General features: G+C 36.5%; 1 protein-coding gene across 1 annotated transcript in view; it reads left to right on the top strand.

The window, feature by feature from the left end:
• Nucleotides 1-14232, top strand: part of PRKCE (protein kinase C epsilon) — a 194732-nt gene extending 180500 nt beyond the window's left edge. Inside the window, exon 14 of the mRNA XM_026059495.1 lies at nucleotides 13256-14232. Coding sequence (XP_025915280.1) covers nucleotides 13256-13402 — 147 coding nt within the window. The 3' untranslated portion in view covers nucleotides 13403-14232. The remainder of the gene's footprint in view (nucleotides 1-13255) is intronic.
• The last annotated feature ends 5437 nt before the right edge of the window (nucleotides 14233-19669 follow it).

Here is a 19669-nt window from a genome sequence, read left to right as displayed (position 1 = left end):
ATCACAATTTAAGGAAGTCGAGTAAGTGAGCTGGTAATTTTAAAGGATTTTAGTGTTGTTTGTTTAGATGAGCAAGGTTCTGCTTTCCCAGAATTTGCTCATTCTCTTAGTCTTAGTTTTTGCTTCTTATTCTGTTCAGTGTCAGAGCATGCAGCAGCTGTTTTTAGCTGTGATTGCCACAACACTAGAATTAAAGAAGTATGAAAGCTACTTCCCAGCACTGCAGGTTCCCAAATATTTATAAGTTAAACAATTTTTATTATGCCTCTTTTGATTCTGTACTGGGGATCCTGCAGCGTTTGTTTGGTTTTGTTGAGTTCTAGTTTTATAACATTAAAATCTTTTCATACTAAATAATTAAATTTCATTTAACCATCTATTAAACGTACATTTTTAAATGGTGCCTGTTGGGATGGAGTGATAAGCAGCAGGACCATTGCAGCTTTGCTTTTTGTGTTCTTCAGAATAACACTGATTCTCTTTCACTTTTTGGCTGCTTAAATCTCCAATACTATTTTCAGAAGGTAATATAAACCATTAAGTGAAATAATATTTTCATGGTTACTTATGGTATATTCTTAAGCATTCAAATAGAAGCACTTTATTTTTATATTAGCACAGATAATAAATAAAATTCCTGGTTTGAGCCTGTTTCTGATGTCATTAAAGCCAGAGGTAAAACTCCAGCTGATTTAAGAAGCAGTGGAATCTGTCTCTTTATCAGATTGGGGAGAGGAATTTATCAGAGAAAAGGAAAGACCGTTGCCCAGGGCTGAAAGTCCATGACTAGTTCCATTTGCAACTGGAGTCCAGGGAACATGGAATATAAGAAAAGCTTTGGCTTTGGGTTTAATTTCTCTTGCAGAGCCTTTTGTATTAGCAATATGCCATGGTAATGTGAGCACATGGTTAACAAAGGTGGCTTATTGGGATGTTTATCTGAAATGGACAGCAAAAATATGTCCATAGATCTATTCATAACTCAGCATACTAGTGCAAAACTTAATTCCACTGGCATTTACACTAATATGCAGATGGTGGACTGAAGCAGCTCATGTCTTATTTTCAGTAGCAGGACAGGAAAGGCATCTTGAAATGATAAGGGAATTCTAGCACTTCATTAACTGCCACTATTCTGTTGTTATGCTGCTGTGTTGTTATGGGGAAGACTTTTTGTTACCTGCCTGTGGGGGCACAAACCTCACACTTGTTCTCTCAACAGCATGCTCCAGAGGCTTAAATTATGAGGGACAAGGGGAACACTCAGTCTAGATTACTTACTGAATATTTTAAGTGTAGATCTTATTGGTTGATTTACACACCACATTCATGTTTGCAAAGGACCTATAGAAGAACAATTCCCCTTGCTCAAACATGGAGAATGGAGAAGAAGGGCATTTGAAGATCCCAACTGCCCATGGTTCTCTGAAGGCTGCTATTTATATTTGAAAAGAACAAGAAGAAAGAGAAATTGAGTGAATACATTTGTGCCTGCAGGTCTGCAATAACAGCTAGAGTTCCTAGAAAGATGAGGATTCTGCTGTGCAAAAAGTTGTACAAGTGCACCGTAAGACACAATCATACATAATGACAAAGAGACCCATGTACGGGAGATCAAAAATGGGAGGGAAATTAGATGCACTGTGAGGAGAACGTTGCTCAAGCTCAGAGCGGAGCAGTAGCAGAACCAAGAATGAAACCCATGTCTCTACAAACTCTGCTAAACCCCCCTGCACCCTTAACAAAACCACGTTCAAAAACCAGTTCCAATGTCTGGAGGAAAAGTGGCAATGAACTGCACTGAGGTGTGGAAGTAGTATGCATTCATTGTGCAATGAGGTTTTTTAATCTGCAACTTTTTTGAGTATACACATTAATTTAAAAAAAGACAGAAGCAACAGCAGGTGTTTTTTAAAAAGTCACATATATCTATATTTTAATGTATCTTTCTAAAGGCTTAAAAATAATCATTAGAAATCTCTAACAATTTAGTAGTCTTCGTATTAAATTGTCTTTACTTAGCCTTCTTCATTCATATAAGGTAAGACCTACTATATCATTTCTCAGTATGAAAGTAGTACGAGCAACATTTTTAAGGTTTTAGCTTAAGCTCAGTTTTAAGTCCCACAATTTATAGGTTTCTTTGAACCACTTTAAATTTGAAAGAGCCCGGAAAATTCATAAGAAGAAGCCATGCTTTAAGATCTCTAGAAGAAAATGGTCCAAATATGTGATTTTCTAGTATTCTTGCAGGCTGAATTATAACCTGGAAGCCTGTGAGGACATATGTGCTATTTCATTAACTGCATTTCTGAGGGTAGAAATATGCCTTTATTTGGAATATTTTTTTGATAAGATTTAAAACATGAAGTATTTTCTACTGCCAGTCCACCTACCTATCTTTCCTATCCTGTAGTATCATCACATCCTGTTGGTGTTTTGCTTAAAATCCACTAAAATCTGTTTCATAAGTTTCATAAGTTTCAGTTCATGTGTTCCTTAGCATGCTTTTTGGTAAAGAACAGTGGTGTTCGCTCTCCTCCTGAAATCTAAATGGTATCTTGTTCACGTGATCGTTTCTGATTGACTTCCATCAGTATCACATTGATGTGTTTATAGCATCCTCCAAGTGGTAGATAGTTGTCATTCTCAATTCTCGTCTCCACTGATGAAATTCTTGGACAGAATAAAGTTGCAAAAGAATGCTTATTCCATGAAACTTGGGGACTAGTCAAACTAAGAAAAAATGTTGAAGGAGTTCTTGAGTAGAACAGAGCAGGACCCAAAAGATCCTAAAAATGATCTGAACTATAGGCCCAGAAGCTCCTCTTTAGCAAACTTATTAGTTATGCATAGTGAATGGAAAGACTTCTGGAAAGTGCTGACTAAAACGGAAAAGAGAAATGTGATCATCAAGTCAGAATGTGAGCTTGACCAATGCAGTCAGAGGATTGATTTTGAAGGTGTTTGATCAGGGAATGGCGAATATCACCCTGTCACACAAAATCAAATGGAGAAATAATAAGGAAGTAATCGAGGAAAGTTCTTGTAATGTATCAAAGATTGGCTGAAGTCTTAATGGCAGGAAATATCCCTGTTCTACTGAAGTCATGTTGAAAGTTTTTGATGTAGTCCAGGTAAAGATGTCTCTCATTTCTCTGGAAATGAAAACATCTCTCTTTGGCTACTGTGTAAATGTTCAGACTCCTGAGTAAAGAAGGTTGGTCACCAGGTGACAATGGAGCAGTCATAATGCTCTCTTCTGGCAAAAATAGTGATAGGAAGGCTTAGACAAGAATGTTTTCCAAACTTAGGATCAGGCTGCAGGAAAGGGAGACAGTTTACACAATTGCTACTTTGGAAATCATCCCCTGGGGTTTTCAGCAGCAGTTGGTGATATATATCACCTTTAGAAACTTATTTGGCGTACTGAGGAAAGGTATCTGGAAATGTGGGGACCATTGTGGACTTCCAGAAAAGGTTGTTAATGTGGTCATACACACAGTTGACTTGCTGAGGTTTAGTCACCACCCTGTGTAGCTGAGTCATGCTGACTGTGTGCATGCTCATGGGCAGTGTCATATACTATATATAGTATATTACACACTTTGCCTTAAATTTATTTCACCAAGTCTTAACATAATTTTACTTTCTGTTCATTCATCATGTGTGGAAGGCCTACCTAATGTGTTTTTGCAGTTCACTTGACACTCTAATTTTGTATCTGAGCCTCAGATAGCCTGATGTAGTACTGTCATTCATTAGACAATAATGGGAATGTGTGCTCCATAAAAGTGCAGAATTTGAAAAGGTAAAGATATAGTGAATATATTGAGTTCATCTGATGACCCTGAAGAGGATATCAGCAGTAGAAAGCAGAAATAGCTTTTATCTTCATGAAATCAAAACCCAACTCCATTGAGAACCAAACTAACAAAAGTGTAAAATTAATTTTATTTTATGGACCAGAAATATAAAGAAATACTGAGAGACTGACGAAGAGAGTTCAGGTATGTGTAAATCAATGACAGCAACAAATTTTAGGTGCTGAATGACTCTAATGGATAACAGATAAGGATCTACTCCAATGAACAATGAAGCACTCCACCAAGTGGATGTCCACCAAGATGTCATCTGCTCATAAAATATTTTAAAGTAAGGGACAGAGAAGTGTTACATGTTTATTATTTTTAGCTAGTATCTACAGGTACACTTGCTGTATAAAAGACCTGATTCAACAAATGCTTGAATTTAAGCACAGGCTTATATAATTTGCTAAAGCCAGGTCCAATATCTTACAAATAAAATCTCACTGAATTCTAAATATTTAATGATATTCTAAATATTTAATTGTATAGTCTCTGTATTATTCTCCTTATTTAACTACACCATAAAAACATTAGTTCAGAGTATACTGTACTCTGATGTGGCAAGGAAGGACAGCCTTCTTTAGTTTCCATTTTTGTATGCCTTCCAGTATTTGAAAATATATTGTAACATTCTGACTCGGATTAATATATGAAGCCATTTCAGAGAAGTCTCAGTAAGCCGGTACATGTTATCTTAAGACAGAAAAATCAGCTGTGATTACTTGAGAATTATTTATGCATCTGTATTTTTCCTAGAAATATCATATGGCAAATGTATTAGAAATCAGTGAATGGCATGTAGGAACTGCTCAGACAATTGAGTTGCATTTGAACAAATATGCTGAAGAAATGCGAAATAGATTATTGTGTTCCAGGTGATATACCATGTACTGGAGGTAAAAATATTAAGAGTTATTACAGGCAGCAGTAAAGGACAAAAACTGGAATCCCTCTGGTCTTGGAGAACTTCTTAGTAATAAAGATTTGCTGCAAAAAAAAAGTGGAACAACCAGTCCTGATTTAGTGCAGGGTTTAAAATAAAAAACGGATAAAAGGTTTCATATGCATGGTCCATCTCAAAATAAAAGCTTTATCCTTAATGAGCTGTATCATCATCAAAGAGCGTGAGTTTGCTGAAGTGTTTGAAGAAGGCAGTCTTTCCCCAAAACTATGTAGCGTTACTGCTCTGTGGCCTGTAATGCAAACCAGACTGAAGGTTTGCATTGCTACTGTAATGCATAGCTGAGTCTTGGAATGATGTTCCCACTATACATGCTTGCTATTACCTTTTACACGGAACATCAGTAAACATTCATGGTTCTTTGCATCCACTGTCACCTCTTCATGGAGAAGGGGCGAACACTCACAAGATAAGGCTATATATTTGTAATTTCATAATACATTCAGAAAGAATTTTGTAATCTGTTACTTTTCTGTAATTACGTTGGACAGCTGACTGTAGGCAGAATGAAACACTGGAAATGTCATTGATCAGTGCTTTATCCAGGAATATGGATGAGATATGAGACTTGAAATATTTCTTTACATCCATTCATTACATCATTCACTAGCATCATATTCTGCTTGATTCCCTATCTCTTTGTGGTTGCTTAAACCATGGAAAGCAAAGTAAATCTTTAAGTTCTCCCTGCAGGTTAGAAGCAATACAATTTGAACTAGTGGCCCATTGTTTTCCACTCTTGTGAAAATTAATTTTAAAAATTACAGAAATGTAGAGGAAGGTGAAGTGAATGGGGTACGCCCTAGTCACCAGAACATGAAAGAAACTTTTTGCAATTTTAGTGTTATACATGCACATTCATTTAGTATGTAGGGGCTACATGAGAAGTAGGATTTGGATAGCTGCCCAACTCACATCCTGTGCAGGCTAGATCTGCGCTAGTCAGATTTCATCTTTACATAGTGCTCATCTGTTCAAAGTAATTATTTTTGTCACTGTTTTTAACACACAATTTCACTACAGCTTACCCCTTAGCATTGCATTCAACAATCTTTTTGTAACTCACAAGCTGAGCAGTGTCAAACTGCTCAGTATTTAAGTGGCTGAAATAAAAAAGACTGTGTTATGAGTTGTGTGAGAGCTGTTGTGATTCCGTAACAGGGTTCCAAAAGAACTGCTTTCCCATGAATTACTGCTTCACTGCAAGTAATATGCCTATGCACTATTGATCTTTTTCAGAATAAATCTGGTCAGGTCTCCCTATACTGTGCTAGACAATCTGTACGTGGGTATTCTCTCAGTGCTTTATAGAATAACTCCTGGAAGCCACTGGAATTCTAGGGCCACATGTCAAACTTGCAAACTCTCCAGTGTCATCTTTTTTCTTCTTTTCTTTGCAAGTCAGCTCCATTTTCTGGTTTTAGTCACTGCTTTGTGCTAAAGTGTTAGTGAACACTAAAAAACAAAGACTTCTACACCCCAAGAAGAAATGTAGCTAAAGCCTCAGAGACACCCACCATAAGAGAAAAAAACAGTATGGAAATTCAGAAGTTGGCATTCTTCCTCTGCAATTTCTCTTTGCTCTAAAACAGGTATATATGCTACCATAGCATAGCTGATGTGCAGTACTTATGTCATGATCAAGTCCTAACAGAAACAAGTCCTGACAGTATTTACCCCAAGATGGATTTTGAGGGTAAAGGATTAACCACTGGCAGGAAACCTGTAGTGCTGGCCACCCTAGTAGCTCCTGTGAAATCTGTCTCCGTTGGTGTTTTACACTCAGATTACTATTGTACTTTAGCAGTCAGGCTGTAAACAAAGCAGGTTTGGTATATAGTACATGGCTTTAGTGCTGTGTACAAGTTAGTGCTAAAATCATACCCAAGTGTGGCTATAGGGAACAATGTTTTTACAGTGGCTTCAGCTGCGTGAGATTCTTTTCCCAGACTCTGAATATGGAGTGATTTGTCAGTGAACACGCAGAGCTTGGATTTTGTTGTTGTTTGTTTCCTTTGCTATTTGTTTTCTTGTGGTGGTTTTTTGGGGTGTAGGGTAGGAAAAAGCCTGGGCAATTGTGTAGGTTATTCCCCCTTCCTACTTGACCCATTTTACGTTCCCAGGAAAGATAGATGGCATTTGGTTATAAAGGTGGTTTCAGCTTACTGGATCACAAATGATCTCTTTTAAAATTCATAGTTCTGTGAATTAGTTTGTTGCCTGTTAAAGGTCTGTGTACTTCCATAACAGATTGAATTATGGACTACATAGCTTAGCATATTTTCCTATGTTGTTTGATTACCTATTAAAATCTTTGCTGAATATCTTTTTTTTTTCCCACTTGTTTCTCTTAATTTTGTGTCTTTTGCATCTACTGAAGGAATAAATAATCAAGGAGCACAAAATCACACCCTAAGCTTAAAAGTAATGAATGTTGGTATACTTGTTAAAAACTATTTTGATTCAAAACCCTTTTTATCATCATAACTGTCAGTTGAATACAATGCAGTGATGCTTGTTTGACAGTTTATGTCTAATCTGTTGTAGATCCTTTTCACGTGACTAGAGTAACTGACATACTGAAAATATTTAATAAATTGTAAAGTTATTCTGGTATTTTATATTTCATATCTTCTGAAATAAGATATTTTAGGAAATACTTTTAATACTGATATGGATTCTCAGTGCATGAAAATACTGTGAAAAGGCATCAAAGTGATAAAAAGGAAGACAAGCCTGAAGTATTTTGCTTCTCAACCTCTTTCTTTCACAATATTCATACTGAATTTCTGTATATGTAGAAAGAGTTAGATGTGAAAGTGAGTGCTGATCAGTTGTCCTCAACCTTTTAGAAACTACTTCACCTTTGTGAAAAGAGATCTGTTGATTGGTGCAAAGTGATCTCTGCCTGTGCTGTGGTTTCTGTTATCATAAAGAAGAGAGGTGAATGAGAGGACAGTGATATGTGAGGTTAGCCACATAAACTTGTGCTTCAAACCAGTTTGTTTGATGTCTTTAGTTTCCATTTGTCTTGAAAAAATTATCTAAAAATCTTATCAGTGACAAGGTAAATACAAAATACTCAAACCCTGATCATCCTGATCTAAGAATCTCTTCTTGCTGATACTGCATCAAGCCTGGGAACCTTTTCTTTCTTACTGAAGCAAAGTTCTGAGTAAAATTAAATGATACCATGTAATACATATGAAAAGATGCCAGTCTTGGTATGCAACTCTTGCTCTGTTCTGTTCCTGCTTTGCTGCTGTCCCATGCCTCTACAGCTGCACACTGAAAATTGTAGCAACCTCCTGCCCAGATTTAATGCCTACCTAGTTTTAAGCCCGTCTTGTGCTTGATGTGCTGCTAATACAGCCATGTATGCACTAAAAGGATTTTCCGGAAACGTTCCTGGGAAGAATGACAAACTCCAGGATTTCAGTGTGGGCCAGAAGACATAAGAGAGGACTCAAGAGCTGCTATTGACAGCAAACTGTATTGCACTGAAGTAAAGTTAAAGATACTTCATTCGGTCATATAAAAGGGCCAGTCTGCATCTGTAGGACAGTGATGACAGTATTTCAGGCTGTGGAGATCATGGACAAGTTTGGTACATATTTTGTGTGAAAAGGTCCACTTGTTCAAGAGTATAATAGCACAATAATTTTATTTTTTTCTACTAATGTATTGGTTCTTAGTTGTAATAATCATTTCTGTCCTCACTTACTTGTGTTGACTATCTATTCTGGGATTAGCACCTCATCCTGCTAAACTGAGCAGAGATGTATTAATTGATTTAAAGAGGAGTAGAGTTCTGCCTTTTTTTTTCCTACAGTTATATTTATCAGCATCATGTAAGTCTGCATCTTTAGCTGATTTTCCTGACACTTTTGTGGCAGTGTTGGTTTTGTAGCCACCACTTCCATCTTTCTTTCCTCTTCTTTGAGTATCCTTTGGACTCACTGGACAACTCCAATCTAATTTAGTGGAGCCACTGAGCTTTCAAAGGATTTGAAAGAGTTTCCATGATTTTCAGCAAATTAAGTGAAAACAAATAATGGAGTAGAGATAGGTGCCTATTAATGCTGCCAAGCTGTAGAATTAATTTAATTCTTGCTAGCCATCAGAGAGTCCACTGAGCCTCTTCACCTCCCAACACAGCTGGTGAGTTGGCCAAGCTTTGCTGATTTCCCTGTTCCTGGAATGCCTTGTTTCAGATGCTTGAAAAATCATTGTTTCAGTGATTTCTGCGGCTCTTCCAGTCTAACAGAAGTGGGTGGCTCCTGTCACTCACGTTTGCCTCAAGTGAGTAACAGAATGAGGGGGAAGCTCTAACCCTTCTTAATGCATTTTCAGTGATAAGAACATCAAATCTTTTTTTTTCTCTCTGCTGCAATTCATATAGGGTCATTTAGTATTTTATTGGTTTGTGGTTCAACAGAAATCATTAGCAGACAGGGTTGATAATCCCTGGTCCTAGAGAGCTTATTAAGCATGTTTTGGGGGGGTTTCTAAGCTTGAGTCTGTGAATGCAGGTAGAAAATTAATTCTTCACTGAAATGGTGGTGAAACTAAATCAAGTTCAGAAAACCACTGTTTAATGTGTGCTTATTAATGTGTATGAAGTCACTTATAATCTTTTTGTAATAAAATGCAGAGATTTAAGAATATACTTAAGCATTTTTACTCATAAAATAACATTCCTTTGTCCAAAACACTATGGGCCCAGTTCAGAAAGAGGTTTTATTTCTGTAGCACAACACAGTGTTAGATCTGATCAGATAATATCAGCCACAAGAAGCAGGTTCCATCATATCTCCTAAGATAAGCAGGTCTCACCAGGTCAGTGCTCAGATGTTCAAAATTCAGATTGCTGGGAGGGGGGAGGATCAACTAGCTGTCATGTTTCCTGCACAAGAGGTAGTAAGTCACTATTCTTTCTCACTATCAGAGATACTGTGAGCCCTCTTTCAGATGAGGTATAAAATTGGAGTCATATCACTTTTAGTCCTTAAAAGTGCCATGGCAGTGGTGCTGCTCTTCGTCAAAAGCAGAATGGTTGCCGTCACTGCCTGCCTTAATGCCGTTTCAGCGCGGCCGGGAATCAGGCAACCACTGTGGGAAGCTGCTGTGCAGTTGCTCTGCCTCCTCCTCTCTTGTAGCATTGACACATGCTGAAAACACGTTGTTTGGATAATGTAGAGAAAAAAAATAGCTTCTGAAACCAAATAAAGTTTCTATGTGCCTCGGTGGACAGCTATGGTTTTGAGGGGTTTCTGCACTGGAGCCCTCCCTCTGTGCCATTGCTGCTCATGGCTGTATCAGAGTCTTGTAATAGTTAGGTGCTCTTTTCTTTTCTAATACCCTAGCTCCTTCAGTCATTTGAAATTTGAAATTGAGAAATCAGTGTTTTATCTAGAAAAAAACTTTGAAAACATAAAAATAATGTGTCTCAAATTCTCAGAAACTATAGGGTAAGTAAACAGAACCCCACCCATTTAATTACTGCATTTTTAATGATGCATTTGTCAGCCAAGCTAAAGATGTTTCTGTTTTTCTTCATGATTTTTTGAACGTTCAAAGTTGGATAATAGCAGCAGTCTGTTTCTTTTGTATACTTTTGTATACCTTGCAGATCTCTTTCTTTTCTCAGGTTCTCTGCTAGGAGACAGCCACAGCCCTTCATCCTGAGCCCTCATGCTGCAACTATGTATTTGTTCATGCTGTTGGCCTACAGAGTATTCACAATGCAAGAACATTAAAGTAGCAGTGCCAGATAGTAGCAGAAATGCGGCCAGACCTGTTTCCTCTTAGTAGATGGGGCCTTGCAAAATAGTCATAGCTTCAGGAAGAAATTGCATAAGCTACTAAGGAGGGTTTCTCAAATAAATGTTTCTGCTGAGAAGAGGCACTTGTTATGAACTCTTTGCCTTTTGTCTAGTTAATCCATTCACTTTTGTGCCCTATGGCTTATTTTATCTTACTTGATCAATTGGTTAGTTAGAGACTTGCTGGAGTATATCCTTCAGGTTGCTCCATATTTGTCCTGTTAATAGGCTGGGTGATTTACATCTATGCTGCCAAAGAGAAAGGGAGTTGGTTCTAAATCTAAGACAGGGAAGAGTTTTATTTCCTTCTTCAGTCTTAAAGGCAGATTTTTAGAAATACTAGGCTTTTAAATCTAAGCAAATACCTTTGTTTTTTGTTTCAGAAGTGCTTGGAATTCTAAGTTCTACAGGAAGTGCTATGATTGTCAGTCCATAGGTTTTAGGTACATCAGTGTTGGGACGGTTTTTCAAAAGTACTCGTCTGAACTTTTTTGCCCCTACCACTTTCACAAATCTCAAGGATATTTTTCTGGAAAAGAGCTCATTATGAAATAATTGCCCCTGGTAGGGTTTGAGGAATTTACCATCCTATTATTTTAGCTTCGGAAAGGAAATAAAGCTTTTCAAAAATATATTCTGTATGAAAAACTGAAAACAATGTATACTGTATTTGTTCTCAGTCCAGAGCTTATTTGCCCTGAATATCTAATGGTTAAAGTATGAGTATAGTTGCATTTCTCTTGCACATAACTATAGTTCTGAATTTGAATTTTACTTTCTGTAACTATTCACTTACCTCTTTTTGCTCTAGTGACTGTTCCTGGAACAAACTCATTGTATGAAACTGTGAAAATACTATGGGAGGACAGGGGGAAAAGGAAGAATATAGACATAGTTAAAATGTAATGCATTTGAAAATTCATGTGGGATTTCATTCTTATTTTGCAATATTTGCCCAGATGACTAGGAAAAAACATAATGTCCCAAGCTGTGTCCCATAGACTTTATGCAGTTGGAAGTATATGGATCACATGCACTTTACTTGCAATCTTTATGTACAGAGTAAATATTACAAAGGATTTAAATGCAAACAACATAATCATATATATGTGTGTGTTTATTAAATCCATATTCCTTTCCTTTTAATGGAATTTTGTAGAAACAGGATATGGGGGGTTTTTTGCTCATACTTAGAAAGTACTTGGTTTACAAGTGTCAGAGAGGTCTTAAACTTTTATAGACCATTTTTTTTGCTACAATAGGTAACATCTATAAAATTCTTACAAAGAATTCTTACCATTTTAGAGTTGTGAGAAAGAAAACTATTTGTTTTAGTGCCTCAGGAGAGCTGATGAAAAAAAATCTTAGTATGTATATTTTATATGAAAATTTATCTATACTGAAAGAAGGCATATGTCCCAATGGAATACATGAATGTACTTACTTCATGATGTATCACTTTATGATTTTATCATTTTACTCTGCAAGTCAAATAGCTGTTCTGTTTCTGGTAATTGCCTTAATCTTAGACATGTCTAGGATGGACACAAAGACAGTTTTTGTAGTGGCAGTGCACCTCAATTAAGTATCACTCAGGTACCTATTAGATTTCGTGAAACAAGGAGAAAAGACAGACAGCCAAAAAAGTATAAAGAATATTTGTTCCAATTCTCTAAACCTGTACATGCCTGAAATACACTGCTAACGTGGAATACAAGAACACTGCAGAGCTCAGGGGAATGACCTGAGGATGGCACGTTTTCCCCTGTTGACTTGAGTTTTTCACATGTAAGTGGTTACAGCTAGTCGCTGTCATCAGTGCCCTAAAGAAAATGGGTTGGCCTTCCCAGTTCTGTCTCTAGTTAATATGTTTTATCCCAACAAAACATGCACAATTGCACCTTGCTGAGCTGACTCAGCTGAAAGACCAGTGTGCTTTAGCCTTCACTGGGGAAATCCTGGTATCGTTTAAATTAATAAGAATTCTGAGATTATTTCTTTGGAGCCAGAATTTCACACTTTGCCATGATTGCTCTGGGTCACGTGCAGCTGCATTGGGAAATTTGGTTTGCCAATGTTGAACTCAAGGATTTTGGACTGAGATCTGTTGTGAGGTATGCATCTAATTTTAAAGCCAAGCGTAGCCAGATGTAGAGAAATAGATAAATTAGAGTTGAAACAGTTGGCTATATTGTGGGGAAATCAATTCTCCATGTGCCTCTCAAATGAGATACCATTATATTCAAACATAACAGGAAACAGCCATACCGCCTACTATGCTAAATCCTTCTTTAAACTATTCCTAATCTCAGCTTCCTGCTTTATCATCATCCTGCTATTCCTTCACCTGTCAGAGACCAGTGAGTCTCTGCAAACTCATTTACAGTACTTGCTTCTGTGGCCTCTCCTGAACTCATTTATGGTACTTGCTCCTGTAGCTTCTCTCATACGTCTGTTATTCTTTGTGTGAAGTAGCTCCTTTTTTATTTCAATCATTCCAGAAAATTTTGCCTATCTGGGGGGAGGACGGGAGGAGGGAGAGCACCTTTTGTTTTAATGTGCTATTTTACCATTCACCTTATTTGTACTTCTCTTCTCAGAAAACCAAAAGGGATGTAAATAACTTTGATCAAGACTTTACACGAGAAGAACCAGTATTAACGCTAGTGGATGAGACAATTATAAAACAAATCAATCAAGAAGAATTTAAAGGGTTCTCTTATTTTGGAGAAGAGCTACTGCCATAGACAACATTAGGCTGACAGATGAATGATGCTGCAAGAAGTGATTCTGAAGAGATCGTCAAATTACTGAGACTCAGTAGATCAAGAACTACTTCTCTTACCCTGAGCCCATATCCCCAATTAAAGTATATATTTATTGTTTTTTCCTTTAATCTTCTGACCTGAAAGCACTCTTAATTTCTGTCTCACAAAGCAATGCAAAACAATTTTGTATCAGAAATTGTAGATGTAACACACTGCCGTACATTTGCAACTTTTCTTTTGTTCATAAGATCTCCCCAAAGGACAAAATTTCATCTTTTTCATGGAAAACAGAACCATGCTATTAAAAGTGATTTAGCAGATCATGTTATTTAATTGTCATACGTATTTAAACTGAGAAGGTGAGAACTGTTTCTCCTGCACTGGTGGTTATGGTGAGATCTGTACTCAAATATGGAACACATAAGTAATATATTGCCTTCTGGTAAGTGAAGAAGTCTGCTTTCTTGGAGGTGGGATTATTGATTATGAATGTTTTATTGGGTGGGGGTACAAACATAAAGTGAAACTGTCCAGAAAAAGAAGCACAGCTAATTAAGGCTTTTGATGAAGTTCCTTTTAAAATTCATGGAAAACTTTTAGGAATAAGAAACACAAAGGTAATTGAAATTCTATTTACAGTAGGAAATTAGATACTATGCGGATAGCTATTAAAGGGCTAAAGAATAAAAAGCCTGTAATAGTTTAACACTGCTATACATAGACATTTTACAGTTTTTCAGGCAACTGGGTGCACTATCCATGCTACAAAATTTAATATCCATTCAAATGAACCATTAATGTGATGGCAAGGTTGCAAATGTTTACAATTAATTTTATATAAAATTAATTATAAACATTATAAATCTGCCTTTTTCCATTGTAACTAAGTTGATAAATAATTTCTTAATTATTTATATTTATTTTCTCAGCAGTGTGTTACTTTTGCACACTTTTACAAAACCATAATACTACTGTGGTTGTTGTTTTTTATGCTTAAAATCTAATGAGAAATCTGCTTTTAGAAGACAAAATAAGGCTACACGTGCATTATGTGGAAGTGTGTTAAAATACTGAAGATCAAACATTTGCAAACTGACATTATTGAAAGTTGTAAATTGATTTTCTTTGTGTATTAATTGAAATGGTAACTCATGTGGACAATATTACTAATGTGAAGTTACCTCCTGTACATATGCTAACAGTGTTATGTACTTATATTTCCAGGAGTACCCTGTGGTTTTTTTGTGTACATGTATTGCTGAGGTCATTTTATTATATATTTTACTGGACTGAGTGAGCGGTCATTGGAATCCATTTTAAATGTCATACATGGATTTCCAGCTGCACAAAAATATATATACTTCTGATTGGCAAAGTGGCACTAAAGAAGCTTTTTTGCCTTTTGTACAGGTGAGATTTTGTATATAGTGTTTGCTGCAAGGCCTGTGGAATTCATTGAATATAGAGGTATCAACTGCTGCATGTTCAGGCATACTATTAAAATGTTAGTCTATGAAAGAATAATTATAATAATGTCCATGTGCAATACTCTTGTATGTGTATTGGTTCCAGTTACTGTCAAAGAGATGAGGTTTTTGTTATAAAAAGATGTAGACATATTAAGCTATACTAAATCTCTTGTATAGTTCTCTTCAACTCTATTATGATATGATAGAGCTAGGAAAGAGAAAGGAATGTTTCAAATTGTGGGGGCAAAGTGCGAGTCATTGGCTTTGAGAGAGACTCTTGGCCGCAAGCAGACGAGTCGGTTTGTGTCAGTTTTGTGTCTGGCTGCTCCTAGCCTTTGTTACTGATGACAACGTTCAGTTCCATTTTGTTTTGTTTTTAAAACTCAGGTGTAATTATTATATATATTCTTATGATGATTTCAAAATATTAAATATTATGATCTATCAATTAATGTGTTGTCTGGCCTACAGGTGTAATAATGGATCAAGCCTTTGGTTTAATTTAATTTATCTTCAGTAATCTTTTGTACTGGGAAAGACTAGCTTCTGGGGCTGAGTTCCAGCACAGAAACATCTTAATGATCGCATCATCTCAGTGTTTAAATTTCTTTCTCTTTTAGAAATATATTGTAGAACTGCCCATCAGTTTGTGTGTCACTACTGGCTCTGTTTATTTCTCTTCACAGTTAGCTTTTGACATCCAGGCAAGAACTGATCACAAAGCTAAAGCGCTCTTTTCCGTAGGTGAGTAGACTGGCTAGGAAGACAAGTTATTGGATAGTGCACTACTCTTTGTTTAATGAGAGGCCTTTGTATTAAAACCATGAGCACTTCTTTTGAAGGAATAAAAGCATCCCGCAAAGCTTTTGTAAGTAAGCTCCGTAGTCTATATTCCCATTTCTAACATGAAGATAATTAGCAAACATTTGTATTTCAAGAGGCCTCAGCACCTGCATTGTTTGGTGGGATGCTAAAAGAAAAGTCAAGGAGATAAAAACTCTTGCATGGGCAGATATTTCTTCGATATAAATAGTTAGATCCTCTGCATTGGGTTTACATCAGAAGGTTTGTCTGTTACCTTGAGCATTTTTTAAAGATAACTCTTAAAAATGGACATTCTGTTACATTTCTGCCTGTTCTGTAAAATCTTTCCTGTTCCTTCTTTGTAAAATGAGTGCAAAATGCCAAAAAGATTATTAATAATAATAACTGTTATTATAAAGTTTCCATTGTTTCTTGTTTTTCCTCCCAAATAGACTTTATAAAACAAAAAAAACAGAAACACGTTTTTCTCCATAGACTGAAAAATAATTCTCTCCAAAAAAGGCTTACAAATTACCTCTTTTTAAATTATGTGCAGAATAGCTCTGGCTAAATATAAAATGTATTCAGTGGGGGGGTAGTTTTTTTTTATTGTGAGGATTTATTTGTACAGAATTTTTTTTCTTATGGATGTAATTTGAATCTCTTGCCATTCATTAGTGTTATTTCATCGTAAACATTATTACTGTGCCAAATGTACTGTATTCAAAAGGATGTGAATGTGTATTGTTTCAGAACCTAATAAATACAATGATGTTAAATCTTATTTTTTCCCCAAAGTTTTCATGAGTATTTCCTAATGAGGAAGAAACAAAGGTGGAGGATGAATATTTTTCCTGTTACATGTCATAGAAAATACCGTGAGCTTGTCTTTTAGGAGTGGACATTTTGCAGTGGAAGGATTTGCTCATCCTGTGAAGTACTAAACACCCGAAGAGAAACACAGGTGACAGTGACTGAACTCCATTTAACTTGGGCAATGTCACATTTACCTCAGATATGCCAAGCAGGTGAGTTTACAGACTTTTTTTTATTTACCCTCTACATAATGGTTACTGAGTCCCTGGATTCGGACTGATCCTAGCATTCTGCTTAGTTGCATTGTTAAAACTTACTTCAGTAAGGCATTTCATGTATAAATATATGAGACTGCTTTAGGCTTTAACTGGATTACATAGCGGGATTAATATTATGCATAAGTTCAATTAATTTAAGTGGGGTCATACACTTATTAAATTATTTAACTTAATCTTTCAATATGACATTGTGTGAAGTATTTCAAAGTGAGGAGGATACAGAAGGTCATGTTCCAGTTTGAACCTTACATACTTTCATTTTTCATGGTCTAAAATTCTTAAGTTCTACTTCAGTAGATCAGCATACTGTTCTCTGGTAGTGACTCTGGCTCAAAACTACTAGGTATACTACCTAGCTTTAAAAAAAGCATTCCTTAAATTACAAAGAAGAGTGTTTTCTTTTACTGACTGCAGCTTTTGCATAATCCTCCATTTTTTTCCTTCACACTGACTCTTCTCAAATTCACTCGGTACCTACGAGCAGATCCTAAATCCTGTGTTGAGAGCATTAGCATAAATTTGTCACACGGATTTTGCCAGTTAAACAACTGTGTAACATCTTGATTTTCTGGGTACGTTTGGCAAAATCTAAAGCATACAAAGAACTTAACTGTCATCCTGCGGACATTAAATATCATTGGTCTCCAAATACTTTAATTCACATCATGTTTTCTCTTAATGCTGTACTAAAGTCTCACAGGTTTCCAAAACATAAGTGATGCGTATTGAGAAGAGTTTTCATCTGTCATGGTGGACTGTAAGATTTGGAGAGACAAGAGTCTTTTGAACAGGAATGAGTCTCAGTCCGATTCACTGCACGTTGTAAATGCGGTACTAAAAGTTCAGAGAGAATCTCTGTATGTATCCATCTGCTTCTGTGGCCTGCCATATTAGATCACCTCACAGTCAAAAATGTCTTTAGCCTACTAATAGTCTAGTCAGGTACATGAGTAAATTAGCATGATAAGCATCTAAACAAACTGGTGAAAATCAGAATAAGTATTCAATGGGGAACTGAAGCATTGAATAGGTTGACAGCTCACAGAAACTCCAAAAATTCAGTTTGGGTCTTCATCTGTTCTTTTTGAGCAAAAAAAAATTGAATTAAGAACATGTGTCCATACTCTGTTGCTGCAAGCGAGTGCATGGCCATGCTCTTAAACCTACAAGAATGCTGATGGAGAAAATTTTGGTTCTTCTTGTTCTGTAGTAAAGACTAAACCACATATTTATGGGGTGAGTGGATGGGATCAGGCACACAGATCCCAAAATTGTCTGATACAAAAGCAGATGGAATTTTTCAGCTGCCTGCCTTTATTCGGTGAGGACCCTTGTACTCACATTAGTCCCTCCAGGGTCACTCCAGTGTAGATGCATAGGGATTGAGGTGGGAGTGTAAAATAAATCAGTCACAAATCTAGTCTCTTAGGTTCAGCTTTTTTGTTGTGTTTTGAGCTCAAATGAAAGACCAGTCTGTTTACTTAAAAATAAAGGCTTATTTTTTATCCTTTTTTTTTTCTTTTTTAACAATTTCTGGTTACAATTTTAAGCCAAGACTGTTTTTGCTTAGTAAAAATGTTAGGATGAATAGAAATGATTCAAGCCCTGTGTCAAATCATTGATGCAAAGACTCCTCCAAACAAATGCAAGAGGTACAAGGTGTGGCACATGCAGTGTGGGGATAGCAGAACATTTTCAAGGCTGTACCCAGAAGCTTGAACAGTTCTTAATAAAACCATATCTCTACTAGAACATCTTTTAGTTGTCTGGTAACTTTACATTTAACTTCCCATTGTTCTTGCTTAACTTTTAGATGCAAAAACTCTTGAGGTCCTTATGTCCAACATGCAGCTAGCATCTACTAAAGGGCAAGTTTGGCTTATGCAGCAGGAGCGTGGTGCTTTTTACCGTTGTGTTTAGGCTTTTAAACTCTTTCTGGATCGCAGGGAGGAAGCCAGGATGTCAGCTATGTATTAGTGTAACAGATCCAGTCTACCTTCTAACTTTTACAGATCATATTTTACAGTCATACAGTGAAGTGGACACCATTATACTGTAAAAACCAAGGATTTTAGCTATTCCTGTGATTCTCTGCTGGTTTCAAAACCAGTATGATAATCTGCTGAAGGCAGATCCTACCTTTTTAATTCATGCATTGATTTTATGCTCAAAATTTGACAACAGGTAAGAGAAATCTTTTTATGATGCTAAGTTAATTCATTGTGATATTTATATTACACAGTCATAGTTCTTGTTTGGTAATTACTAGAACGAAGTCATAATACTGTCCACTACTAGTTTGAGGTAGCATCGATCTCTCCTCGGGCTTCTATAGCTACAAACAGGGGCTAAGAGCTCTCTCTCAGTAATAAATGAATACATGGGACTCCTAATGCCCATTACCATTCGTGTCCCTAATCTGATCAACACAATAAAACTAGGTTATATGACAGTCTTATCTTGGGGCAATCTTGTCACCTTTTGCAACCTCTGAACATCACAGACCCAAAACCCCAAAGTTGTAGGAGATGCAGTATATGCAGGACAGACTTCTTCTTGAAAATAACTCTAGTTGAAGAAAAGAAGCAATCACTGAGCCCTGGCCTACCAAATGAAAATTTTCTATTCAGTCAGACTTCGGAAGATGAAGGAGCAGATCTGAGGTGAACATGGAGAATCCCAGGCATGAAGAGAAAACAGTGAGAATGAATTAGATCACAGTGGATCTCTTTTAGAAACAAGAAGGCAAAACTTTTAATCTGAGAGACATAAGATATTCGTATCATCAAAAGAAGGGATGAGCAGCCATATGGGTGCAAACCAAATATCCCTTGGGTCAAATATCCTATTCTTGACAATGGTCGGTAGCTTAACCAGTA

The sequence above is a fragment of the Apteryx rowi genome, unplaced genomic scaffold (genome assembly GCF_003343035.1).
Source record: "Apteryx rowi isolate R43461 unplaced genomic scaffold, aptRow1 scaffold_158, whole genome shotgun sequence".
Classification (NCBI taxonomy): Eukaryota; Metazoa; Chordata; class Aves; order Apterygiformes; family Apterygidae; genus Apteryx; species Apteryx rowi.
This window is presented reverse-complemented; position numbering and strand designations above follow the sequence as displayed.